Source organism: Prinia subflava, chromosome 7 (genome assembly GCF_021018805.1).
Source record: "Prinia subflava isolate CZ2003 ecotype Zambia chromosome 7, Cam_Psub_1.2, whole genome shotgun sequence".
Lineage (NCBI taxonomy): Eukaryota > Metazoa > Chordata > Aves > Passeriformes > Cisticolidae > Prinia > Prinia subflava.
In genome coordinates this window covers 5,207,448-5,234,960 of record NC_086253.1, presented here as the reverse complement: position 1 = coordinate 5,234,960, position 27,513 = coordinate 5,207,448, and the positions used below count along the sequence as shown (strand labels likewise).

The window sequence follows — 27,513 nt, the reverse complement described above, 5'->3', positions numbered from 1 at the left end:
AATCAGCACTGATTTAGAGGTGCTGAAGTCCTTCTGGCAGTTTCTAAAAGATGCCTAGAGCCAAGGGAATAACCTCTGAATAACAGATGAGACCAGAGCACTCTGACATCACCTATCACACACGTAGAGCATTGCAGCTAAAATTGTAATTGCTTGTAGGAGTTAATTGCCTGCAGTGACTTTTCTAGGCTGCACACCATGAACTGGGAGGCTCGTGCTGGTGGCTCTGGGACAGCTCTGGCTCTCCTCAGGAGCAGGGGAGGTGTCTGGTTGTTATGAAAATCCTGCTCATAACCACATGAACAGCCAGATCACCCTGAATTTATGGAGCTGTGGATTGATACTGTTTGTGCTTGGCACACACGGGCAGGCTATAAGACAGGGATTTGTTATGATTCCAGACTTCATTTTCCGGCAAGCAACAGTGCCAGAGGCTTTCAGCAGAACGTGCTGAGCAGTGCTGTGTTTCAAAGAGCCTGGTGATACTTCCCAGTGCCTTGGAAAGGTAAAGGATTTGTTTTACTGCCCCAGGATGCACAGGATTTATTTCTCTTTATTTCTCTGCGTCTCACTTCTGCTGTTAACGAGGCAGATTTATCTGTGCATCACAGAGACATGGGAAGAGGTTTGCAATCATTGTTATCTGCACAGTGCGTAGAGATGGAGTAGGAAACAGCATCAGGTTTCCTTGGTGGAGGGTGAGATTAGCAGGAAGCAGCCCTGTGAAGGGCTATTAAATGATAAAAGATGCTGAAGGGCAATGTGGGCTGGGCTCAGTTTTCACAGTGAGGTTCACTCTGATACACGGGCACCTTTCCTTGTGTCTGGTGCAGAGAACAAAGCCAGGGCCTTGCTGCTCCTGAGTTCAGTCTCTCTGTTGGACACTCCTTGCCCACTCAGGTGGCTCAGATTCTCTTCCACAGCTGAGCCCTGGAGCTCTCAGGTGCTGTTTCAAAGAGGTTCAGTGCATCCAAGGTGGTGAGAGTCTCCAGGATGTCCTCCTTGTCCCACAGTCTGTGCTGAACTGATGGTGTCCCTCCAGCTCCTTCCACACTGCTCTGCACACACACTCCCACTGGCATTTGGGAACTGAATTCCTCTTTTCCTGCTGGTGACAGGATGCTGAGAATGTCAAGGCACATGTTTCTCTGTTATCCTTGCCTCTAAGCACGCTGTCCATCTCTTTGACGGTAAAAATAAAGCAGCTTTGTTTGATTTCTAGAAAAAGCCAGATGACGGTGCAGGGGTCAGAAATAGGCACCCCAGCCCTCCCCATCCCACTGTCTCAGCTGTTGCTTCCTGAGAGACAGAAGCATGTGGTGGCTAAAAATACCCTGCCAAGAGAATCCATTCTCCCTCCAATGGCAGAGTATAAATCCAGCCAAGCTGTAACATACACAACTTCCCGTGGCTGGGAGGAACATTTCCCAGCATCGCTTTTGGAGAGGGTTTTCCTAAAGAAGCAGAAACCCCAGCCCTGCCCCGTCCCTGCCCAGCTGGGGGGTGTTGTGCAGAGGATCTCCTGCCTCTCCTGCTCCCACCCTCGCCCTCCTATGGGAATCCCTGCAGCCAGGGGTGGGGGGAGACCAGCCCTGCTTTGATAAGCGTGGCCTCGCAGCATGCCCGTGCTGAGAGGAGTGACAGGAGGTTTGCCTTGCTCTGAGACACCTGCCAAACCTTGGGGTCCCTGGGATGACCAAAGGAGGAATGGAGTCAGTGGAAGTGTTCACGGCTGAAGGCAAAGGCAGGGGTTTGAAAGCCCAGAAGGAGTTCTTGCCTGGGGATGTCATCTTTGCGGAGCCAGCCTACGCAGCCGTGGTCTTTGACAGGTAAGAGAAGAGCGCTCGTAAAACTCAGAGCAAAAGTGATTGCACTGCAAAATTTCATCTGGCTGGTTGTATGAAAGTTCGGAGGTGTCTGGGTGACACCAGAGAAGGGATGGGAGGGAAGTCAGGAGCACTTCTGGAAAGACATGTTCACAGCTTGCAGCTTGTCCTTGGGAGGGCTCAGATCAGCTTTGTCACTTTTAGCATGGTGCAGTTTGTTTCCAGGCTGTGACCTTGCAAGGTGCTTGGTGTGGTAACCTTTCAGAAAAGCAGTGGAAGTTGCACGTACTCAGAGCCTCCCAAAACCAGCCCCATGCTGCCAGGAGTTATTCAGGTGCAGCAATCTCAGACTTAGCTGAAGTCCCTGGTGGGTAATACATGATAAAAGTGAGTTTTACTGAGCCCTGCTCACGAGTACCATCCCCAGCTGCACTTGCAGCTTCATCACCCGCTGCCCTCGCACTGGGAGCTGGTGGGGATCAGCGAGTGACACTGTTTCTGTTAAAGACAGCCAATATTTACAGCTGGCTGAGCTAACTGGAGACAAAGGTCTGCTTTCGTTCTTTCACCAGACTGGTTTTAAATTTATGTTCACACTGATGTAGCCAGACTCTGAGTGCTGGTGCAAGGATATTTTTCTTTTCTGCTGCTTGTTTTAATCACAACTTTTATTCAACCTGCATTGCTGGTGTGGCTGGTAGGTGCCCACTTCTGCCCTTTGAATCAATGGAAGCTTCACTTCAATAACCTGGATGAGAAAAGATGCAAAGAACGGATTTCTATGTTGATTTCTATTGGGCCAAATCTAAATTAAAGCCTCTGACACAACTGAAATTTCTTCAGCCTTATAACATGCTAACTGAGAACAGAATGTGGCCCAATTTTTTATTAACTGAGGACTTGAATGGCAGCTGAAAGTTTAATTCTGAGTTTAAGAAAATGGTGAGTGTTCTTCAAAGGCATCATGGTGAGTCCTGAGACTGAATTTTTAGCCCTGAACAGCCAGTGACTTTAGTAAATACCCTGCACACCAAACAGGGCAGTGAGCAATTCTGTTTAGCTGAGTTTTGTCTGATTAAATGGGCTCTGCTAACGAAGTCTGGGGCACAAGCAGAGGTCGTGCTGCTGTATTAACCCTGATCATCTCATAGCTGAAGCTGATCAGTGCCACTGTGTGATCTGGCAATAGCAGAGAATTGGATATTAAATGGGCAGAGAAAGAAATAAGTTTTTTGTGTGTCTTTCATTCACTGTTTCTTTGTCCTTTAACTGTCAGTGGGTGAACATGATTATGAATTTTTGCTGTAGCAAGAATGACACCTTTAGTTCTTATTTTAATATGTCATTGCAGGAGCTCACATTAAAAATGTCATTTTTCAGTTTAAAATGTTGAGTTATTGAAGTCTCAACCATGAGCTCAATTACAGGAGTTGGTGACAAAATCATTTCTCCTTGATGTGTCCTTTTAGCTCTTCAGTTAGTACTCCAGTTTCACACATGTCACTAGCTGAATTTTTGTGGTGATTTGCTTAAGAAGTGCCTATGTACAATTATTTCTCTCATATGCCTTATTAAAAATACTTTTTTTTTAAACCACTGAAAATGTTTTGACTTTTGATGGTAGGTTAAAAATATTTTTTCTTCTATGTGAAATGTTGCACCATGAATAGAGCAGGGCTGCCCATGTTGAAGAGGTGCAACTTTGCTGCATTTTCAAATGTCACTTGTGTAATGTGAGAAGAGGGCAGGAGCTATCACTGCATCAGCTCTTAGACTGTGGCTTAGGCTGAGGTTTCCACCAGAAAACCTCAAACGGGGAGAGATGGGTTTCCCTGCTTCCCGCCCTTCCTCCCCAAGCTGGGCTTGTTTAGCTCCCAGAGGACAGGTCCAGAGGTTGAGCAGCAAGAATTCAAGGTAAACACAGCCCTTCTCTGCAACTGTTGTGCAATAATAGTGGATTCTTACCCTCCTGTGGCACATTTCACCTCAAAGCACTGAATATGGGTCAGTGGTGAAAGGCAGTCCCAAAATCTCTGAAACAGGCTAAATGCTTGTTGATTAGAGCTTGGCAGGATACAGCCTGGGTGTGAGAGATACAATGGAAACACACATTTTTTTCTTGTGGAAATCACCCTGATGCCTTTTGTACACACTCAGGGCTTTGGTTTTAAAGGTACCTTCTATTGCTGTCCCAGGGTATTCAGTTGCATCAAACTCAATTGAACTGATTGCTGTCAAAGAAGGGTTGCCTGCATCCTCATATTCTTTTTTCCAGCAAGAATAAATCCACACCTGGCCATGGTGGCTGGTTTCACCCTGTAAGAACTGCTGTTGCCTCTGCATGGATGAAGAGCCCAGAGAAGAGCAATCTGCTTTTCCTTGCCCACAAACACTGGTGTTTAGGTCCTAAAATTGCTGTTGAGTCTGCACTATTAAAAAAGGGTCTCAGCCTGCACAGGGACACCCAAAATCCAGAGTCCCTCACCCTAATTCAACTCAGTATCTCCCATGCCTTGCCGAAATCACTGTGCATGTGTACTATGGAAAAGGGACTCAGATATGAATGATTGCTGGGTTTGAGTTTTTGGCTCAGACCCTTCCCAATACATGACCAGATTTTCCAGAGATCTCAGCTTTCTTTGTGCATAAAGACCACACAGATGCACTGGAGTGCAGAGCTGCTCTCTGCTTTGCAGCCCTTTGAAGAACTCAGCCCTTTAGGAAGTTTATTCCCAGTGTGTGGGTATTGAGGCCCTGAAATCTTCCCCCTGATTTTGCTGTTGAAAGGTACATGGAAGGCAGATGTAGTGCAGAGGGCACACAGAGATCTTCTGTATGGCAGCACAGGAGGAGCAAAGGTCTTTTTGAGATTAGTAGGAGCAGCTCTGCAGAGATACATCACCTTTGTGCAGTCTGGAACACAGCTTGAAATGGAAACCAGACTGGGACTGCAGCCACAATTGACCTGGCCAATAACCAGATGGTCAAGTTTAAAGTCAGTAACAAATTACACGTGGGAGCTTTGACAAGCTGCCAGGCAAATCAGTGCCATTCCTGCACTTACCCAGAAAGTCAGGGTTGCTGTTATCACTGCAGGTTACCTCCTCCACTGCTGGGAGCTTGTTGGAGAGGCCCTTTGATCTATGGATCCAATCCAGGGCAACTGGATATCATAGTAAGACTCCAACCTGGTTTAAATGTGTAGATATAGATACCTGGACACACAGGTACATGTGAGGAGCTGTCGAGGTAATTTGGACCTGAGGCTGTCACCCAGCTGCCCTTCAGTGATGTCTGCCTGTCAGTAGGAGGCTGAGTTTGAGGAGATGTGGAGATTTTATTTTGCTAGGAAAAAGGAGAAATGTTTTCTTTAACAAAACTCTATCATCAGGTGTCCCTGCAGAGCCTAACACTGGACTTCTGCATCCAGACAAGTGAATCCAACACTAATGGCTGATACAATCAGTGGAAGTCTACATGGGCAGTGAACACAGACATCCACCTTTGAGCTGAAGGACTTTCCAGACCCCACTGAGTTCAGGGGTGGGATCTCTACTCAGACACAGGGGGTACAGAGGAGCACATCTAGGGGTCTAAATCTACAGGCTGCATCCCACCCTGGAAGCCCCTGAAGGTCACAGGGACCCTGGAAGCCCCTAAAGTCATCAGGGTTAGTGAGGGCTTGTACTCCTCAGCCCAGTGATGGTCATCTGAGCAGTAGTTTCTTACATAGTGCCAGAGACTTTTAATCTAGAAGTACGTAAAACTCAAAGAAAAATGACGTTCCTATAAACACCAGCCAGCTCCTAGGCAGATTTTAAGGCCAGAGTATGACTCACTAGGCTAACTCTGCTCATTGCAGGGGGGCTGGATTAGGACTAGATGACCTTTAAAGGTCCCTTCCAAGCCAAACCATTCTGATTTTATGATTCTGTCACTCAGTTGCTTAAACAGTGTATGCTTAGTCTTGACTCCTGTATCAAGCCTGTTACTTCTACCTGAAGGAGAGCAGGCTGCTTAAAGAAATGGTGAATACTGATGGAAAAGGTCTGTGACTTCCAGGATAAAGTGTAGACACAGCCTGAACTCTGATTCAGCCTTGCTGTTATCAGCTGAAATATCACTCAGAAAACACCACTGTCAGGCCTGATTTACCCTGATGTAGAAGCAGAAAGCTGGAAATGCATCTTCCCAAAGGATTCTTTGCTTTTGTTGGGGTAATTTTTCAATTTGCAAAGGCCCTGAGCCTCTCACTGAAGCTTTCTCTAATCTTCCTCCCTCTTTGCTTTCTCCTTGAAGATGCCAGGTCTCCCTTCCTCCATCACCTTCATCATGGCATTCCCAGTGCCTGGGCTCAGTGTGCTGTCTGTGACCTTCTCCTCTGACACATCACTTGGCTCTCAAGCCTCTAAGAGTTTACATTTCCTATAAGCAAGGGGATGCCTCATATGTCTCTGTCAGCCTTTGTCAAGAGAAGGTTTGCTCTTTAACCAGCAGGATTTGAGGGACAGTAGTCCAGGAAAGCAGTGTCAATTGGTGGAAAGCCAAGATCACCTGAAGATCTGCTTGATGAGTGATCTGCAAATTGATAAAAAAATGAGATCATGCAATTTTTGCCTTTTTGATGCGTGAAAGAGGCTGAAAACATTTCCCAAGGAAATGTGGGGAACTCTGTTATTGTAGTTAGGATGACCTAAAAATATAAGAAATCCAAAATTTTCCATAACAGCATGACTGAAAAGATTATGGGAACAAATTATTTGAGCTGACACTGATAAAAACTGAGAGCTAATGTGATTGTATTCACATTTTTAAAATGTTCTGGGAATTGATTTTTTATTACTATGTCATTTGTTCAAAAGCCTAATTAAAACCTGGGAGAAAATCTAGCTTTTTAAAGACAACCTCACCCACACCTCTAAGAAGAGGCTGGGAAATCTTGCACTGAAGACTAAAAATAAAATAGTCAAAAATTAGTCTACAATAAATCCTCTCAAATCAGAAAAACTAGGATATATCATCCCTGAGATTTTAAAGAGGAAAATACTAAGCTGCAACTCCTTTTTAAAGGAGCAAAACCATTTTTATGCTAATAATTCATCTTTAGCTAGCAGGTGCATTTTCTTAGGCTGTTGTCTTTAATGAAGTGTTACAGCCTCTGCTTTGAAAACCAAGGAGACTTTGCCTACATCTTAAACTGTCCTTATGCTGCTCTCTGTAGCAGACTGATGAGAGATGCCCTGCCAAGCAATAATAAATAGGATTTAGATGTAATTTAGGCTATCTGTGTGTATCATGTGATGTACAGAATAGCATGGACCCACGTTAAACACTTTGTGAGCTACTCACTGTGTTTATCAGCTACTCAATGAAATCCTCCTCTGTTCTTTGCACTAAAGCTATCTCACCTGGCTTTTCCAGGCCAGTGAATGAGATGTTTTGTGTGATGGATGGCAGCTGTTTGGGTTGTGCATATCTCTCAGAAGAGGTTAGTGCAGTTCCTGTGACAGTGTTCAGCCCTCTGTGACAGTGCTCAACCCTGGCAGGTCCAACAGATTTAATCTGTCTGAATCCAATCCAAGCAGTCACAGGAGTTGTTTCTTGTGCTTGCACTGCAAGCTGTGCTTGCAGGAGCCATGGTTTAGTTGTCAGTGCTGTGTTACCTCTTGCATTTGTTGGCTGAATCAGTGTTTTAGCCCCTGTAGCTGCATTCAGGATTAGTTGGAGCTGTGTGTCTCACCTGAGTAACACCAGAGCACGTGAGCCCTGCAGAGCTCAGCTCGGTTGATGCTGGGGTGGGAGGCCAAGGAAACCTGAGGCTCCCCAGAAAGTCATTCAGTGAGTCAGTCAGTGGCATCTGCCCCCTAAGTCAGTCCTAAATCCCTGACTTGGCAAGCCTGGGATGGGCTGGAGGCATCACTGTACCAAAGAAGATCCTGCATTTGGGCAGGGTGAGAACCAGCTCTCACTATGTGATCAGCTCAGAGCTTGGTGAGCACAGACAGGGCAGAAAGCAGCTCTGTTGTCCCTGTGATGAAGCCAGGGAAGCTGAGCAGCAATACCCAGAGGGTTCAAACCTCCAGGGTTCCTCGGTAGGTGCCACAGCAGAAGTCTCCTCCCCAGGGTCCTCTCCAGGAACTTTTAGTCCTGACCTCATGGGTGTGGGCTGCTCTGTGTCCTAGAGGGAAGATGTGGGATACCTGGAACCATTTTGGGTCGTGTTAAACACTTTCCAGTCCAGACAGAGAAGGTTTTATACACCAATGGTTTCCACAGGCTGAAAGACCTAAATTTAATCTGAGGCTGCTCCACTTGGAGAACCTTAACACAGCAGAGGGGATGAGAGAGGAGAGTGTGAACCAGTGCAAGCCTTTGGTGTCCTGGGTGCTGTGTGTCTCCAGGACAGGGGATAGCAGAACCCAGCCAAGGGAGAGCCCCACTCTGTCATTCCCCTTTGTGGCATCCAGCTCTGAGCTTCTCTGACACTGCAGGAGTTTGCACAACTGCCAGGGGACACCTGGGGCATTTAGGGGCTTGCAGATGCTTAAGCAATGTTAGTTGAAGTTTTATGGAATAGATCTCAAATACTTGTGTCTCCTGATTTTTTTACTGTGCCAAGAGTTGAGCCCAGGCCTCTGGAGTCCTGATAACACACAGTATCAATAAATCCAGTCTTTGAAACCATTTGGGGGCACAGAGGACCCATGTAAGAGCTGCAGTATTTCTTACACTTGCCAGTCAGATTTCCTGTGAGTAATTGTCTCTGCAGTTTCAATACCACAAGGGCTGTTCCTTTTCTTTCTCAGAAAGTCTTGCATAACTTTTTTGGTGCATTTCTGCATCTCCTCAGAAATGAGGGATTTCCAGAGCTGGTGGTAAGTTCTGCCAGCCAGGTTTGCTTTGGAAAATTTGGACACTTCATGCAATAAACAGCAAAATGCAAAGTTGCCATTTCAGTATTTATTTATTCTCAGGGATCAAACTGAGGGGAGAGAAGCACCTGTTGGAGGACTTGGATTTTTTCTGTACCATGTTCCTTTCCAACCTGTCATTCCTCTCTACAAGGAAACTTCCTTTTTTTTTGCTTTCTGACTGTCCTTAAGACACCCAGGTGGCAGGAGGGACCCCCATTCCCCATGTGAGATATCTCCCTGTGCTTCCTGGCACGATGTAACCACGAGGGTTTTATCAGCTCTCTGGCTCTGCTTTGCCTTACAAGGAGTGCAGTCTCTCTTGCACCTCTGTGCCCCCTGACCTGACAGCTGACAGAGCACAGCCTCACATTTCTCACCAGCTCTCAGTTCTTCCATTTGACACAGCAGAGCTGGCTGCATCCCCCTCCCCAGACACATTTCCCCTCTCCCATCCCAGGTGCTTGCCTTCCATTGGGCTCCCTCCAGCACTGCTCACTTTCCTACATCTCATTTTCCAAACCTCATTTTTGCATGTGGTTTTGTCTGATGTGGATCATCCTGCTTTCAAACCCATGCCCCTCTTTATCCTGCAAGAGCCAAGGCACAGGATAGATGATGTCAGCAGATCTTTTCAGAAAAAAGAAAATGCATTTAAAATGTGCTGTGATATAAAAATAAAAATAAAAATAAAAATAAAAATAAAAATAAAAATAAAAATAAAAATAAAAATAAAAATAAAAATAAAAATAAAAATAAATATAAATATAAATATAAATATAAATATAAATATAAATATGTGTGTACCTATATATAGGTGTAGTAGAGACGAAGGACAATCTTTGTGCTGGATTCTCTGGGGCTGTGAATCTGATTCCTGCTTGTGGACATCCCCCTTGCAGGATCATCAATAATTTTTTTATTTCCCCGTGCCTCAGTTTCCCCACTCTGCACTGTACATAATTATAAATGTTCCTTTCCTCATGAAGTCTCTGTGCTCCCTGAGCTTTTTGCACTGAGGAAAACCTCCCTTCTGGCACCAGCAGTGGCTGAGTGATGGGAATTTAAATTCTCCTGTGCTGTCAAACCTGGCTGGAGGCCCAGATAAAGTGGGTGGTTGCCTGGAGAAGCAGACAGCTGGAGACACCAAATCAGGCAGTGAAAAGCCTTCTCTAGCAGCAAGGGGAAAGTCCCCATTTTTTTTGGACAGGAGACCAAAGTGTCTCCCCGTCCTGCTCAGTGAATTCAGTTCTAGGAGCAAAAGCTGGACACATGAAGGGGCAAATGTGAAAGGTTTCTCCTCAGTCTGGGACCCTGGACACTCAGAGGGAGGATGTGAGGTCAGATTTCTTCACCAGCATCCTCCTCTAGCCTTGGCTATAGCTACATGCCTACAATCTTAGGATGCTTGTTGGAAATCCTGTTTTGAATCCCCCAAAGATGAAATACCCCTTTTGAAGGGGTCCCAGTTATTCCATCACCACGTATCTTACAGCCACACCACCAGGCAAGAACGCAAGGACTGAGCTGGGTGGGATGTTCCTCCACCCTTCCCCAAAATCTTGAGGGGCTCATTTTTGTGGCTGTGGGGAGCCCAGGGGTATTGAGTATCTCAATACCTTCTGAGGGTCCAGCCAGTGGAGAAATGGTTTAAAAAATAGCGAGACAGCTTCTCAGGATATGCTTTGTAAAATAAAGGTTTTAATTACAGCAAAAATAACAAACATTATAAAATGAAAAGAGATAAGGCGAGCACCGTGTTCCATGCACAGTTACACTGGCTAAGGCATTCCCAAAAAGCCTCGAGCACCTCTGTGCAGGCTCTTTAATACTCGATGGTCTAGGTGGGCTTATTTGGCTCCTTGCCCAATGAGATGGACACTGGGCTTTGAGGTGCACTTCCACAGCCCTATCACTGTGTCTGTGCTGGTACTGAGCCAATTGCAACGAGCAGGCTGTAGAAAATTCTAGTTTAACTTCCTTATATAGAAACACCTGCTTGGGTACAGAAATGCACGACTACACAGGGGTGCAAACCTGCTGGGGTCTTCACTGGGCAGAGCTGGCCCTGACTGATCCAGGGTGTCCTTCTGTCCCTGCAGCCTGACCCACGTCATCTGTCACACCTGCTTCAAGCGGCAGGAGCGGCTGCACCGCTGCGGGCAGTGCAAGTTCGCCTACTACTGCGACAGGACCTGCCAGAGGGCAGCCTGGCTCAACCACAAAAATGAGTGCTCTGCCATCAAGAGGCACGGCAAGGCTCCCACTGAGAACATCAGGTGAGAGCTGGCTCCTGTGACGTGGCAGAGGACAGAGCTGGGTGGCCTGATTTGGGCATGGTGGAGGCGGGAGAATGTTTAGGATAGGCCAGGAGCATCCCTGAGATGGGGAAATTGTGTGGAGGAGCATCAGTGGTGCAAGAGATTTGTTCCTGTTTGGATTTTTTTGGAGCTGGTCCCCAAAAAGTCTGAATGTGGTGAGGCAAACCCATCCTGAATGGTTTAGGAGGTGTGGGAACCTGGGGAGTAGGTGGAAAAGTGAAAGAAGAGATGGATTCTTCCCCAGTTTGCCTATTGGATACATTAATTTCTCTTCACATTCTGGCTCCACCATAAAAAAATGAGAGGAATCCTCAAGGAAATGGGAGGGCTTGGGGACCTGGGGGCCTGTAGCACTTCTCCAGATGAGAACACAAGTGCTGGGACAAAACTCTGCCTCTCCCTTTCCTTCAGAAGGCTGGGGCTGGTGCCCACCCATCACCCATGTGATGCTGAGCCCGTGTCAGTCGGGCTGCCTGCCCACCATTCCCCCCAGGAGATGCATTTTGGTGGTGCTTTGCTCTCTCCTGGTGCTGCTGGTGCTGTAACCCCTGCGCTGTCTCCTGGCCAGGCTGGCTGCCCGCATCCTCTGGAAGATGGAGAGGGAGGGCACCGGGCTGTCCGAGGGCTGCCTGGTGTCCGTGGAGGAGCTGCAGAACCACGTGGACAGCTTTGGCGAGGAGGAGAAGAAGGAGCTGCGAGCTGACGTGGAGAGTTTCCTGGAGTTCTGGCCGCCCCACTGCCAGCAGTTCGGGATGCAGCTCATCTCCCACGTGTTCGGAGTGGTACGAGGGAGGGGAGGGTTTGTAGTGCCAGCCTTGGGGAGGAGATCCCAGAGGATGGCTGACTTCAGCCCATTCCCCTGCTTCTCCTCTGCACTGACACTGGGAAATTGAGGCATGGCAAGGGCAAGGGCTGGAACATTTTGTCTGTCCATACGTGCAGACAATGTGCTCAATCATAGGTGTTGCATTTTCATCACTGGGCATCTCTCTGCACCTGGGAGAGCTGAGAAAATATCTTTTTGGTAAATACACCTAGAATATATTTGAATATAGCAGATCTGGTTCAGTAGATACATTCATGTCTATTGATATTGTGTGCATTCGATTTTTTACATTGACATAATATATATAATAAAATAAGCAAAAAAATGGAAATATATTTAGCAATATCCATTACTGAGTTGTTAACTACAAAGTTTTGTTCTCAGTGTAGCAGAGAGGGAAATTCCAGTTCAGGCTGAGCTGCTCTGCTCCCAGCCCTGGGTATCTCTGCACCATCCCCTCAGTTCCCAATACAGGGGAGACACAAAATGCTCACCCCTCTGCCAGTGGCAAAGCTGGCCTTTGCCACTGCCAGTACAGGGAGGGGACACAGCATGCCTTGGTACCACCAAGAAAATCCAGTTCCCTGGACACAGGGAGACCCTCTGTGCCAGTGACCAGCACAGCTTGTCTGTGGAGAAGCAAGGAAGTACAGAAAAACTACAGAATCAGTTCACAAAGGAAATAAAACTATCAGCAGAGAAAAATAATCAGCAGCTGAGTTCTTTGGTTTATCCTATCACATTTTCTCTTTGCAGGTATTTCCATTATTTGTGTTTGTGACTAAAAACTCTTCTGTTCATATGTGATAATACTGTAACATATGGAAAAGTGAAATAATTCATTCTTGGAATATATGTCATGCAAAAGTAGTGATTCTGAAAATTCACAGCAAAGAGTAGTAGCTGGTTTTTATGAGCTTTGTGGGCAACCCAGCAAATACAACCAGGCTGAATGCAGCAGTCAAGGTTATTTTCTAACTGATGCCTTTTTCCATGAGTGTGAACTTTGCCTCAAAATCATTTTCCAGTGATCTTTTTCTGAATTATTTTCAGAAACCAAATATAAGGAAACCAACACATGGCCAAACCAAGTTAATCTTAGGCATCCCAAGTGAACACTGACAGCAAATATTCTTTAACATTTACTCAGCTCTGATCCCTCTGCATGAGTCCTGCATTGCTTCTCTTCTGATGTTTTATCCTGACTGGAGTGTTTCAGCTTTTTCTCCTTTAACACTTCTTCCTGCCTGTGTTTTGGGACCAGATCAGCTGCAATGGCTTCACTCTCAGTGACCAAAGAGGACTGCAGGCTGTTGGTGTGGGAATCTTCCCCAACCTCTGCCAGGCCAACCACGACTGCTGGCCCAACTGCACTGTCGTCTTCAACAATGGCAAGTGAGTGGATTTCTTACCTTTGGTGCAGGAGGGATGCATCCTAACAGCCAACTCAGCAGGCTCTGCCACCCCCAGTGTCAGGTCCCTGCCCCAGAAAATATATTCATTCTTATTTCCTTCTCTAGCTCAGAAAAAAAAACCCTGTCCAAACATTATTTTGTTTTGCTAAAGGCAAAATGGTTTCTCTCCTTGTTATTTAAAAAAAAATTCACCTGATGCACTAAAAATGCAGAAGGTTTGACCCCAATTCCAGCAGCCAGCAAAGAATTTTTTCCTGGTTTCTTATGAGTTTGTAACCGGAGTCAAAATAGTAGCTAAAGTAGTAAGCAGCTGTTTAACCCACCCCTTATATTAAAACATCATTTGTAGATAGTTAAGGAGTAATTCTACCTAGTAAATTATTAAAGGATTACACTGAGTCCACAGTCCAAGAGTTTCTCCTAACAGAAGCTTGCAATCAGCTCTGTATTACTAAGTGTGTTTATAACCCTTCCTAACACACCCCCATCTGGTGAGAGTGTACTATCTCAATTAATCACGGATTAACTCTTTAGCAATGGGAGTTTAGTGACAGCTGGGATTGTCACCTGCAAGCAGAGTCACCTCAGAGTGCAGGAGCCTCTCAGTCTCTGGGCATTCCCTATTCCCACCCAAGTCCTGTAAGAAAACCTCTGCAGGATGAGTGAGAGGGAATAAAAATCCAGTGGGAAATGTGGGGATGTTTCACCAGAGCTGGGAGTGGAGGTAGCCCACTGGATGGAGGGATGCTCTGCCCTTCCCAGTTTCCAAACCATGACAGGTATAAACTGCTGTTGATTCAGGAAGTTGCAGTGTGTGCAAAACATTAACTGTGGGAAATTGCTTGCCAAAACCTGCACAGCCACAGGATTTTCTCTGATCTTTCTGCTACTATTTTACAGCCACCTGTCTTCACTAAACTTTAGTGCTATAACTTAACCACCCCTCTTCCCCTCAGCCTCTCCTTTATAACTAACACGTTGGTTCTGCACTCCAGTTATCACTGCTGGTTTTTCTCCTGATAAAACTACACCAGCATTTGCCAAGCAGCTGGTAAACAAGCCAAGAGAAAACAGAACTGCATTAGGATGATTACCCTTGGTGGGAAATAGGGTCTGCTCCAAAGTCAGGTTGGAGTCTGTGGTATCTATTCCTATGATATCTATCACCACTATGATGTCCAGTTGCCCTGGATTGGATCCATAGTGGGCTGATGGGAGAGCCCCCCCAGCCAGCTCCCAGCAGTGGAGGAGGTAACCAGCAGTGATAACAGCAACCCTGACTTTCTGGGTAAGTAGAGGAATGACATTTATTTGCCTGGCAGCTTGTCAAAGCTCCCACATGTATCTAGTTACTGACTTTAAACTTAACCATGTGGTTATTGGCCAGGTAAATGTGGCTGCAGTCCCAGTGTGATTTCCATTTCAAGCTGTGTTCCAGAGAGCACAACTGCTGATGTCAGTGGAGACCTTTCTGTGCAGGAGATCCGGTCCCCTTGTTCCTGCCAAATGTCAGAGCAGGTTTTGCACATTCCCCGACCTAGACCACTCCTAAAATCACAGTGCCAGGGCAGTTCTCCACCAAATCCTCTACGGCCCAGTGCTGGACAATTGGACAATTGATAATTTGGTGCTGGCAGCTGCACATCAAAAGGGAAGCTCTCAGGCAGTGCCACAGGAGCCAGGCACAGGGAACCCCCTTGTCTCCTGTCAGTACAATGTCCAGTGCTATGCCATGTACCCATTTTTTGTTGCTGTTGTACTTGTACATGTGTAAACTGCAGATGTTTGTTTTGTCTTTCAGTCATGAGGCTGTAAGATCAATGTTCCACACACAGATGAGGTGGGTTGGTCTTTGAAAGCATCATTCTCCTCCATTACCCTGTACCCCTCATGCCCTGTATTTAATGGAAAAGATGCAAAGACCCCAAGGGGCTCCCTCTGTTTACTCCAAATTCCACTTTTCCTGTTTTCTAAACTTCTCCTCTTCCCCCGTGTAAAGTCCCACTAAACCCAAACCTCACTTAAATCTGCATTTTGTAGTAAATTAAAATGATAGTGGTAATACTGTGACTGTCTTCCCCAGGGTGAATTCCCTCTCTGCCTTCCCACCCTCTCCCTTGGCTTCCTCCCTGTCAGTATTTCCCCTCTCCACTTCTCATTTCTCCTCCCCTGACCATGGCAAGAGCATGAAAGTCAGAACAAGGTCTAGCTAATCTTGTACAGCCCAAAATAAAACCTTGCATATTAGGAGATGAGAAATGACTGTGTTACTGACACACTAAATACTCCACGGTTCTCCTGCAACAAACTGTGCCCGAGGAATGTGTTGCCTACTGTAGCAGTACCATGAAATGTAGGTTTCAATTCCTTTTTATCATAATCCATGATTAATGTTCCACCTTTTGATGATGCCACTGTTACCTGATCCAAACTAAACAAATCACAAAAATATGTGCAAAAAAATATCTTTGCTTAACTCATGGCATTTGTTATATTATAGTCAGTGTTCTTAAGGGGACACTGTTATCTTTAAAATTTAATTTCAAGCAGGCATGCATTCTCCTCAAAGAAGATGTGGAATACATTTGAAGTGCTCTTCTTCACCACTGAATTCTACTGAGTACGTTATAGATAGGGCCATAAAAAAAGGGAAAAAAGAGTTTCACTTCTGATTAGAGTTGCTATTTGGGGCAATTTGAGTTTGGAGCTATCAGGCACTTGCTGTGCCTGTGCATGCAGCTATCAAGGTCCCTGCTGCTCGTGGCAGACACTGGGGAAAGAGCCCTTGACAAGCTCAGTGGTGTGCTCCTGGCTGACAGTGTCTCTTTAACTACAGTATTTAAAATATGCCATGTGTTTCCTGGCTTACCCCAAAGGCTATCAATCCCCTCCACACAAGGGATGGCTGCTTAAAATACCCCTACGGTGCCTGGGCTATCAGAGGCATCATGAAAGTCAGAGCTTGATTTTGCTTCTCTGGTTGCATGACTCACTTTCACTAGGATCCTGTGAAGTGTGAACAGGAATGTTTATATGTGTAAACTTTTCAGATGGGAATTGCTCTCTTTTGTGCACTTCCTCCTGGAGTAACCAGTTGCACCTTTCTCTGGCATTTTCCTGTGGTTGTGACATAACTAATAGCTGTCCTTTGTGACAATGGCATGTTTGGTGACAAATATTGTATGAAATATGGTGCTGATATGGCAACACCCAGAGAAGATCAAGATCAGCCTCAGAGAAGAATTTTGACAGCAGCTTTAGCAGAGCTGGAAGACTTAGAGCTATGCCCTTGGTACTGAGAGCTTGTAACAGGAATTCCAAGGGAATTAAAAGGGAATTAGGGGAGAATTACAATCCCTTTGCAAAACCATGATCACACAGAATAAGTCATGTCCTCCTCACAAGGCTTACTGTTAAAGCACCTGGTGATACCTGTGAGTCCCCTGCCTCCTCTGCCTTTGGTGAGGCTTTTGTTGGGTTCCTCCTAGAGCACCTCGTGTTCAGCTGGGAGCCAGCAGGTCCCTCCCAGGTCCATCTCAGGGCAGACAAGTACATTAAACACACTGTTGAGCTCACCGGGAGTTGGGAGAGGAGGTGGATACAAAAAAACCACCTGACAGTTACTATTTGATGGATTTTTTTCCCATTCTGGCCAAATTCTCTTGCCAGTTGTGCCTGTTTAGCCCTTACAGCTGACAGATGGCCCAGAGTAATTGGGACATTCAGTATGTAGAGTGAAACAGCAAGGGAATAATTCTGAATCTCCACATTATTTAAGACCTTTTGCAGGGAATGACATGAGGGAAAGGCAGGTACAAAGGTCTGGCTTTCAAAATCCCATCATCAGGGGCTTGCCATGGATTTCAGGAACAGAGACTGGCAATTGAATTGTGGTAAGAGGTCAAATGAGTTATTTAAAAATAGACTCTCTCCAGATAATTGTTTCTAAGCTTTTATGTGGAAATGCATGAACAGGGTGAGGGCATCTCTTATGCAGCACCCAGAGGGAATTTGTCTTAACTTTTCAAAGTGAAAACGATACCGAAGGCAGCAGAGCTCAGGATCTGGGAGTATAGCCAGGGGTGTGTGGGTAGCATGCAAAGCAGTACTTAAAAAAAGACCCAAAATCCAAACTCAGCATTTTGGTGTGTATTTCTGAGCTCAGTGTTTTTTTCTTCTGGTGAGATCTCCTGCAACAAGCGAAAAGTTGATGTCTAGGTTCAGCCCCCATATGGATAAATTAATGGAGCCATAACCTCTTTATGGCTCAGACCTTTACATATCCCTGCCAGGGACTTGCAGAGGGGCAGGAAAAACTGGTGTGACAATGTCCTTGCTCTGTATTCAGTTAACCAGACTGCTGTTCACCTCTGCACTGCCTCCCTGAAGCCTCAGAGCAGTGCCTTAGGGCAAGGGCTCACCTCTGCAAGGCAGGGCAGGCTGCAGGATTTGTCCCTGGCGGCTCTGTGGCTGCACTTGTGCTTGTGCTGCTTCTCCAAATGCACAGCCCATCTCCTCTGCCCTCAGGATCGAGCTGCGGGCCCTGAGCAAGATTTCTCCAGGGGATGAGCTGACGGTTTCCTACGTGGATTTCCTCAGCCTGAGCGAGGAGCGGCGGAAGCAGCTCAAGAAGCAATATTACTTCGACTGCACCTGCGAGCACTGCAAGAAACAGCTCAAGGATGACCTGATGCTGGCAGTGAAGGCAGGGGAAAGCAAGGTATGGTTTGTCCTGCAGTGTCCAAACCCAGTGGTGGCTGCATCTCCTCCACCAAGGCATCTGTGGGTCTCTAGGACTGTGGTTTCTCAACACGGGGACACTCTCGATAGGGACAGAGTCAGATTTTGGCAAAGGCATGGCTAATGCCCATGTAAACACATGAGAACAGAACTGAACCTTGATTGGGCTCAACACTAATTCAAGCCTACCATGCAAGGCCAGCTTAATCCTTATTAGGCAAGGTAATTAGAGTTTTTAATTGAAAAAAGCCCCCAGAAGTTGCTTTTAACCTAAAAGTCCATCAACAGACAGAACACAAAAATGTTGGAAAATTAGGTCTAGAGCTGAGAAAAATGCTGGCATTTAGATTGTGGTGGTGTTTTTTTTTTTCCTGAGAAACTGCAAGGGAATCTACATTCTGAGTGTAGAAATAGAAGTGTGTTGCAGGTGATCCATGGTGGCAGGACTAAGAAGTGCTGCTGGAACTCCGTGGTTTGTACCCTCACACTGGCTCCAGGAATGTGGGGAGCCCGAACTTGCAGTCCCTCTTTGCAAAGGCCTGTCACGAGGAGTTTGCACCATCACTTGACACTTTTGCACGCTTGCTCTGGGCAGACTGACTGCGAGGAATTAACATGTTTAACTGCTCATTTTTAAGTAATCCTTCTTTTCCTTGCAGGTCTCACAAGTCATCGAGTGGGAGGGTCTAAGGCTGTGCTTGCTGTTTGGCAGTGGGATGTGTTGCTTGGCCAGCAGCTCCAGTTTATGAGTGTGCTGGCAGCTCTAAGAGTTTCTTTTTAGTTCTTCTGCCCAAGGATATAATTGCTCATAGGTTTTGTGCTCTCTGGCAGTGTTAACTTGGGGATTTCTACTCCTGCAAGCCTTATAAAATGTATAAGGGAATGCAAAGCAAGGCAGAGCAATAAGCGTATCATAAAGTCATTGATCTGCACTGTTGAGCAGTCACACCATGAATCAGACTGTACAGCTCAGGGGATGATGTGGAGGAGGTGGGAAACAAAACAGAGAAGTTGGGATTTGACCCAGAGGAAATTTGACCTCACAGAAGAGGTGCCACCAGGAGAGGCCCAGTGAGATGCAGTTCCTGGGAAGGAGCACAGAACTCTCACCTCCCTCTCAGGAGGTGCCAGGAAGCCAAGCTCAGTCCTGTAATTCTACTTTCAGAGAGATGGCAGCCAGGAAAGGCTGGATATTGCAGAGTAAATCTCTCCTTAAGAAAGGTTTAGAGAAATAGTATTGAGCTAATAAAAGGGAACTCCCTCATGGGAGACAGGAAATGGGACTAGAGGAGACCCTTTCCTTGCTAGGTCAAGTTCTCCTCTTGTGCAAAAGACCCTGCTATATAACCCCATTTAAATTATCAAGCTTCATCTTACAGCTAACCCTGACTACTGTACTTCTCCACTTATAAAGCTGTCCTAGAGCTCAGTTCTCTGATGCAGAAGGATTTTTATCTGGATTTCTGCAGCAGTATTTTTGAACACATTCTCCAGTAGACAGCACAAAAGAAATCTCATCTCATCTCTCATTCAACACCTGCTATCAAGCCTTGACTGAACAGTGAGACCACGAATCACAGAATGATTTGCCTTGGAAGGGGCCTTATCAATTATTTCATTCTATCTGCCCCACCATGAGCAGGGGCACCCTTCCACTGGATATGCACACATATTTTTGTGAGCATTAGAGGTGCTGTGCAGCACACAGCAGGAAAACATGCACCTCTGGGGGAATGTCCTCCACAGTCCCAAGTGCTGGTGCAGGAAAAGCCTGTGAGTATGCAAGGTGCATGATTTCAGCTATTAAAAATACACCCCATCCACAGACAATAAGCATCCAGGCTGACCTCACCCACAGAGCACGTTGGTGTGTCACATTTCCTGAGGAATTTCCACGCTTGCCTGGGAGCAGCAGCGCTCACAGCTGCGTGGAAAAAGCACCAGGAATGCCTGGGAGATGGACAGCTTCCATCCCCAACAGCTGCCCCGACCTCCAGCCCTTCAGCCCTTCCAAAGAGTGGCAAAGTTCCCATTGTTTGTAGTGGCAACTCATTTACAAGTCCAGTAAAGGCATGGGAGGATTTTTATTAGACAAAGCCACTGTGGAAATGCTGTTTAAGGTCCCTATTCTGGGAGTCTTGACTCAGACAGCACAGCAGTGTGATTTGCACTGGATTTAACATTGCCTTTGGATGTGCTCCGTGCCCCGGACACCCTGTGTGCTGCTCAGACAGCTGCCCAAATCTGTTAGCTACAACAGCTTCAGTATAAGAATATAGAATAATAAATCATAATACAAATTTATCTGTAAATCTGTGCATGCAGCATGTAGGATAGGGTAAATGGATCTGAAAACTATGCATTTCCCTTCAATACTAAACTTTGAAGAGGACTTCACAACTAGATGGATTTCAGATTCCTCAAAAGTCTAATTGACCAGGTGTGGATAAAAGACAACAGGACAGTCCTGCAGTCCTGACTCCCAGTCTTTGCATCCTTCATTGCAATGTTGGGGCTCTGCTTTTGATCTACACCCAGAGGTCTTTCCTGGCTGCTGGCTCTGCTCTTTATCTCCAGACCAGGCTCTTCCCAAAAATTCCCAGTCACGTGACTGTGGCCTGATTTCAGATTTCCTCATTTATGGAAAGGAAGGTCATGATGGCTAGAATAGTTGGAAAATGCAATTTTCAAGGGCTCAGAGAAGCAGAAGATGAATGATTGTGCTGGATATCATGTTACATTTCAGTATTAAAGGAAGAAAGAGGAGGCAGCTAATTATCAGCTCATCAGTGTTTTGCCAGGTATTCCTAGATGTGCTTCACGTCTCTAAATGCATGGTGAAACACAAACTTCTTTCAGGTGTGCTGGAAAACACATTTCCCTATCTGGGTGCAGCTGAAATTTGAGCTCAGCCATCTTAGGTATTTGGAACTAACGACAGTATTTCTCAGGGTAGGTAAAATTCAGGGATCTTTCCTATTCCACAGATCTCTCATTCAAGAGCCTCATTTCTCTCTAGCAGCTGCATGAAGAGCACCTGATTCTCAGCAGCTGGTGGCTTTCACAGCCTCTCTGGTGTCTCATGAGACCTCTCTGTTGCAGGGGGAATTCTGTCCCTTTTCCAGAGGGAAAGAGTGGCAGGGAGAGTTGAGGAACCTAGTCATGTCCACATGGCCTCTACCCTAATGGGCAACACTCTCACTGAGGTCTGCAGGACCTTCACCTTTTGACCTGGAACTGGGACCATTGCAGCCCATTTCAGCCTTGGGCAGGTCTGAGGGGCTCACTGGTATTGGCAAACAGCAGTGGGGAGTGGTGGTGTGGGAAGCATCCCACTAAGCTGATTTGGACCAAGCATCCCTTCATCCAATATATTTTGGCCTGTGTGAGGCAGTACATTTTCCTCATGGCATTTTCCTCACTGGTGTTCCTGCTGCTGTCCCCAGCCCTCTGCAGACACAGTGAAGGAGGTGATCCAGTTCTCCAAGGACACTCTGGAGAAGATCAACAAGGCCCGCATGGAGGGACAATACCACGAGGTGAGTCCTGGTAATTCTGCTCCCTTGCTGCACACACACTGCCTGGGAAAGGAGGCTTTGTGCCCCCCTACATTCACGATTTAATTATGAAACAACTGTAAAGCACAACCACGTCTGAGGCATCCCAGACTAACTTCTTCTGTGGGGATGACACAAGGACATTCAGGTGACTTCCAGCAGCTCTGACTGACATAGGTGTGGAACCCAGGGCTCCTGGGTGAAACTCATGAGTTACAGGGCAGGAGTAGCAAGTCAGCTCTGCCTCACAAAAAAGACACTGGGTTTGGGAGTGGAACAAGACCATCAAGGGGTTTGTGTTGATCTCTTCAGTGCTTTGTGTTGCTCATTTGTTGGGTGCTGAGGATAGGTGTGCTGTTTGGGTGAACCATGTCCCACCTTGGAGCCCAAGCTACAAGACCAACAGGTGAGAGAGCTCAAGTAATTTCTTTTTTTCTCCCTCTTTTGCTCACCCAGGAAATATTTAATTGTTCTTCTCAGAGAGCACTCCAGGTTAAGTAACAACCTCTGGGTTTTAGCAGTCTTTGGGAAAAGGCTGAAGCTCCCTAGAACAGAAATCTGGACACTGATTCACGGCTAGGTCAGTGCAGCTCTGTGTCTCCAGCCCCAAGGTGTCATTAAGAGTATTCCTTGCATTGAGTATGTTCAGGAGGCTGGGTGGATGGCACTGGGCTATAAGAGTCCTACAGGCAACTTGGTATCTGAATATACCCAGCCTCCCAGAGTCTTTCTTCTCCTAAGCAGTAGGCATCGCTTTTTCCTCACCAGTTTTATGAGTGTAACTGTGGGAGAGAAAGCTGTGAGTGCCAATCCTTTCCTTAGGCTAATGTTTCTCAACAAATCAAAGCACATCCTCTCTTTCCCATCCTTCACAGAGGCTGACTCGGCCTCTGGGACTGGTATGGACTGTGCAAACCACAGGGTCTTGGTGTGGCAGCTTCAGGCCTGAAGGTGTTTGGACTCACCCTTCCCCTCCCTGCTTCCTCCACACTCAGGTGGTGAAGCTGTGCCGTGACTGCCTGAAGAAACAGGAGCCTGTGCTGGGGGACACCAACATCTACCTGCTGAGGATCCTCAGCATTGCCTCCGAGGTGCTCTCCTACCTCCAGATGTTTGAGGAAGCAGCTGACTATGCCAAGAGGATGGTGGATGGCTACCTGTGAGTCTGCCCTGCTCTGCCAGCTCTCTGTGCTCATGCCATGTTAAGCAGGGTGTTACAGGAATAATTTTCTTAGTCTGCTCCCATCAGAGCAATGGGGATGAAATTCATATTTCACCTTTTTGCACCACCAGAGAGGGTCCCTTCTTAAATGCACAAGGGCTCCCAAAAACCTTGATTCACTAAACTGGAACTGGCAAATGGTTTAGGAAAATCTTCCACTGGCCTTTTTGTTTTGTCTCAGAAGCCTCTCAGGGCTGCCCTGATAGCAAGACACAGAGCCTGGGTGTAGGACAAAGGGGCTGTGACTGCAGGAGATGGCGTGTTCCCTGCACCCTGCAGGAAGGAGAGGTCAAATGGCTGTCACTCAAGATATCCCCTCACTCTTTAATAGTACATGGATTTTGTCTTGCCTAATTATATAGTCCTGTGGTAAAAGCTTAGTAAGAATAAAGAAATTCAGGTTTAGTTCACACAGATCCAGGGTAAACCTCACAATAAAAATTATGTGCTTTATTATTAGTGAGGTTTTATGACAGGACTGATGAGTATTTAACAGAAGGAAAAAAAAAAAAAGGAAGAAAGAAAAATAATGGGAACCATAGAGAAGAGAGAAAAGCCTAATTCATCATCTCATTCACTCTCCTGCTGAGGGCATCTCACACTCATTACTTGTCTTTTTGCTCAGTTCTACCCCAAAAGGCCTGTTATATTTCATTCTTTTGCAGAGGGGTGATAGAGTCACCTCCCTGCCTTGCATGCCTGACAAGCAAATTCATATCCCAGCCCTGGCACTGAGCTAATTGACTGAAAGAAAATTCCTTCCCCTCTGTGTTCCTCAGTTTTTCAGACCGTTGTGAGGACCTCAGTAGTTTCCTTTCTTGCTTTAAGTGCCAATTCAAAATTCCAAAGAAGCCCTTGAGGGCAGGTTTTCAGCTAAGTCCAAGCAGCTTCTAACTCTGCTTCAGCTTTTAAAGTCAGATGTAGAGGAGAGGTTCATTTTTCCCCCTTTAGGCACTGACAATTCCCAGACGAAGGGATGCATCTGCAGAGGGTGAGATGAACATTTCTGGAGTCTCTGGAACCACCTGTTTCTCTTCCTGCTTTGAATTAGAAACTGGTGATTGTTGCATTGTTGCCCTACTGTGTCAAGCTAAGCTGGTGCCAGCTGAGCTGCAGGGTCAGATCTGTGTTCTGTTTGTGACAAAATTCTGACAGAGTGTGGTGTTGTCCTGGCATGAGATGACAGAGCTTGGCTTTCTCCAAGCCAGGTGTTGAACTTTCCCAGTTCACATCCCATCTTTCACAACTCATGTCCCTGTACAGCTCTGTCCTTGACTAAAATGTCCTTGCCCCTTTCTAAGAAGGGCACATTTTGGGGGCACTGGCTGCAACAGGCTCTTCACCTAAGTAAACTATCTGCTCTTTGGCAAACATATCGTGTCAGTGACACTTTTGGGAACCCAGATTTCTCCTGAACTAAAATTACCCAACGTTTTTCCAGGAAAATTTACCATCCCAACAACGCGCAGCTGGGGATGGCCGTGATGCGGGCAGGAGTGACCCACTGGCACGCTGGCCTCATTGAAGCTGGCCATGGCTTGATCTGTAAAGCCTATGCCATCCTCCTGATAACCCATGGACCTTCCCACCCAATTACCAAAGACCTGGAGGTAGGTGCCATCTCCTGTCTTGTCTCTGCTCTCTGTCTGGGCAAGATTACAGCCAAGCTGTGGCAACAACCACCCCTAAGAGCTGAGAGATGTATTAAGTGCTGACTGCTTCCTACTAGTGCTGTGGTTTTATCTAGATTATGTCACATTCTGCTGGGAAATGCATGTCTTTTCTTATTGGAAATTTCATCCCTGAAAAACAGCTTTTATTCTGCACCAGAACATACATGAGAAATGGCAGCTGAGCCCCTGAAAATGCTTTGAAATTGCTGTGCCAAAAGACAGAGCCACCCATTCTTCCAACAGGCTGATTTCACTGCTCTCAGATGGACGACCTTGCAATTGGAGTATATCAAATTACATGTGGTGGATGTGCCCAGTTTACCACCTGATTTTCTTTATTGGTGTCCATTCTTCCTTATTTACCACTCCCCACTCCTCAGCAGCAGTGTATTTTTTCCTCAGGTGACTGATAGGTGCTTTTCCTAGCTTAGAGTCAAGAGTGGAGGGAATTACAGCTGCTCAGATGTGAGCAATTATTTACAATTGCAGCTGGGGATCTATCATTTCTTTAGCCCCTAATTCACTTCATGTGACCTCTGCTTTATAGCATTCTCCTTCATTACCCTCAAAAAATTATAGGAGAGGACGTGAAATCTTTTATTGATGTCTTAGTCCCCATATAACACAGCTATAAGCTTTATTAATGCAATCTTATATCTTCAGAAAAATTAATATCTGTTACCTAAAGAAAACCTGTTGACTGTTTCCATATGTGTAGCAAAGGACGAGACACAGCATCTCCATTTTTGTGTTTCCCTTCACCTTTTAGGAATAAAATAGTGGCTTTATGGCACATGCTTATCTCTGTGGTCTTGAAGAAAGGGTTGAATAAATGCACAAATGGGTGTAAAAATATATCCTAGGATCCCTTCTGATCCTCTGCTGTAATGCAGCACTAGGAATGACTGAATCCTGGGGTGTAAAGAGTCCAACTGCAGGACTGAGCACCCTTCTCCCACTCGAGGTGATCCCCACGCTGGTGATGGGCCACCCCAAGGGCCAGGCCAGGGTGTGCATGGGAAGTGCACTCATTTCCTGGCTCTGCACAGCATCACCTCTGGGTCCTGCATGGATTTTGGGAGCATGAGGCCTCCCAGCAGCCTGTGAAAAAGCTGGATGCAGGGAAGGCTGATGCCTTCCTCAGCACACAGGAGAGAGAGAAAGGAGCAGAATCTCAGTGTCCAGCCAGCTTTGGTGCTGCTGACACCCAGGGCAAGGTGCCTCAGTCACTGCACAGCCTAGGACACCCCTTGGGGACAGTGCTTGATGCTGGCAGTGTTTGATTTATGGTTCTGAGGTCCCTGTGTCACGGGATTTGTAACCTGGTGCCTCCCTCAGGTCATGCGTGTCCAGACGGAGATGGAGCTGCGCATGTTCCAGCAGAACGAGTTCATGTACTACAAGATGAGGGAAGCTGCCCTCAAGAACCAGAAGATCCAAGTCATGCCTGAACCCAGCAATGAGAATGCACCAAGCCTCTTCCACAAAAAGGAATGAACCTGGAGCTTGACACCAATTCCTGCCTGCAGGGTGATGTCACCTGTGGCACTTCCAAATGCTGGGAATGTGACACAGCAATGTGATTTATCCACAAGGATTGTTTCCAGTGGCACAAGTCTGACAGTGTGGACCTGCTGGGGGAGCATCCTGAAAACTCTTCTGAGGGCTTAAAGCAGAAACAACATCCCTTTTTCTATCATTAAGGCATTAAATAATCAAAGCAAAAAACCCTGTTATAAAATTATTTACATTTTTACTGGAAGCCTGTTTCTCTCTACACGTGTCCTAATTCTGAATTCCTTTGTTAAATTTTGATTGATTTTTTCTAAGGGGTTCTACCACTTCCTTAGGATGACATAATTTCTTTCCAGTGGTGTCTATGGGATGATAGAAGTGGGAAGCCAATTCCAAGAAGTGTCATGTACACCTGTGGGCAATGAATGCAAACTGAACAAGACCCACAGATGGTGTTCTGTTTTAAATGACATTTTTTCTGATGAAAAACTGCTGTAAAATGATTTTGCAGCTGGCACAGGTGCCACATCAAACTGTGGGCCATTTGCAAGTGAGACTAACTGGAATCCCTACAGCAAGATAAGTTAACTGAGATAAATTATTCTCCTTAGTTGCAAATCAAAAAATGTCTGCAGTGATGGACAGGGGGCCATGCCAGAAGCCACTTGCTATAGTTTGGTGCACTGGCTGGGTGGATTGTTCTAATTTGGACAAGCACTTTCCAGGGAGGGGAATCCACCCTTGCTCATCTTTAGGGTGAGTTGGGGCTCTGATCCCTTAAAACACCTCCCTTTTAACTTAGGTGTTTAATCAATTTTACACTGAGGAAAAAAGGGATAAGTCCATAGACCAGCTGCCAGTGGATTGCCAACAGAACTAAGGAGAAGTCTAATAGCCACAGTTGGATTTCTAGCTAAAAAAATGGATTTCCTGCAGACTTTCAGTGGCAGGCAAGAGAGGAAAAGGTCCCTACCTGTTCCTCAGAACAATACCAAGAAAACAAAACCAGGGTTTCCTCTTTGACATTTCTCAGTGATTTTGCTGATGTTTCTCCAGATCTGAGTTCACTAAAGACCAACATCTGCTTTTTAGGCACTGTTTAGCCAAGCCCTTTCATTTGTCTGTGAGGTCCCTCTGCTGCCCTGTGTGACAATCCAAATTGGTTCAGTTCTTGGCATGAGGATCAATGTTGATCTGTGATATGAAAAGCTTTCCTGGGCAGAGAGGAGTCCTGGCACCAGCCTTGGAAAAGGCAGAGAAGAGGGAAGAGTTTCCTTTGCTGTGTGCAGCAGAAAACCACATCTCCATTTGGCCTGAAGTGCCAAGCAAGAGTACAGGAGATGAGTTTGGTGTTCAATCAAAGTTTTGATTTTGGTGAACAACCAGCCCATCTCCTGCCAGGAGAGAAAACATGTATTTCACCCTGGAAGAAGTATTTAATTCCAGTTCAACCCAATTTATCAGGTTCAGCCTGAGGTAAAACACACACTGGGTACCTGAAGGCAGT

The 27,513-nt window shown here is 46.2% G+C and overlaps 1 protein-coding gene across 2 annotated transcripts; it reads left to right on the top strand.

The window, feature by feature from the left end:
• The first annotated feature begins 1,444 nt into the window (after positions 1 to 1,444).
• On the top strand, positions 1,445 to 26,442 carry SMYD1 (SET and MYND domain containing 1). Of its 2 annotated transcripts, XM_063401171.1 has the most exons (10): positions 1,445 to 1,829; positions 10,840 to 11,016; positions 11,627 to 11,840; positions 13,149 to 13,279; positions 15,101 to 15,139; positions 17,827 to 18,019; positions 21,486 to 21,578; positions 22,592 to 22,755; positions 24,260 to 24,428; positions 25,830 to 26,442. In XM_063401171.1, exons 1-10 carry the CDS (start codon positions 1,693 to 1,695, stop codon positions 25,986 to 25,988), a joined length of 1,476 nt encoding a protein of 491 aa, XP_063257241.1. In that variant the 5' UTR covers positions 1,445 to 1,692; the 3' UTR covers positions 25,989 to 26,442. The 2 variants fall into 2 exon arrangements, with proteins under 2 accessions (XP_063257241.1, XP_063257242.1); XM_063401172.1 differs by lacking the exon at positions 15,101 to 15,139.
• The last annotated feature ends 1,071 nt before the right edge of the window (positions 26,443 to 27,513 follow it).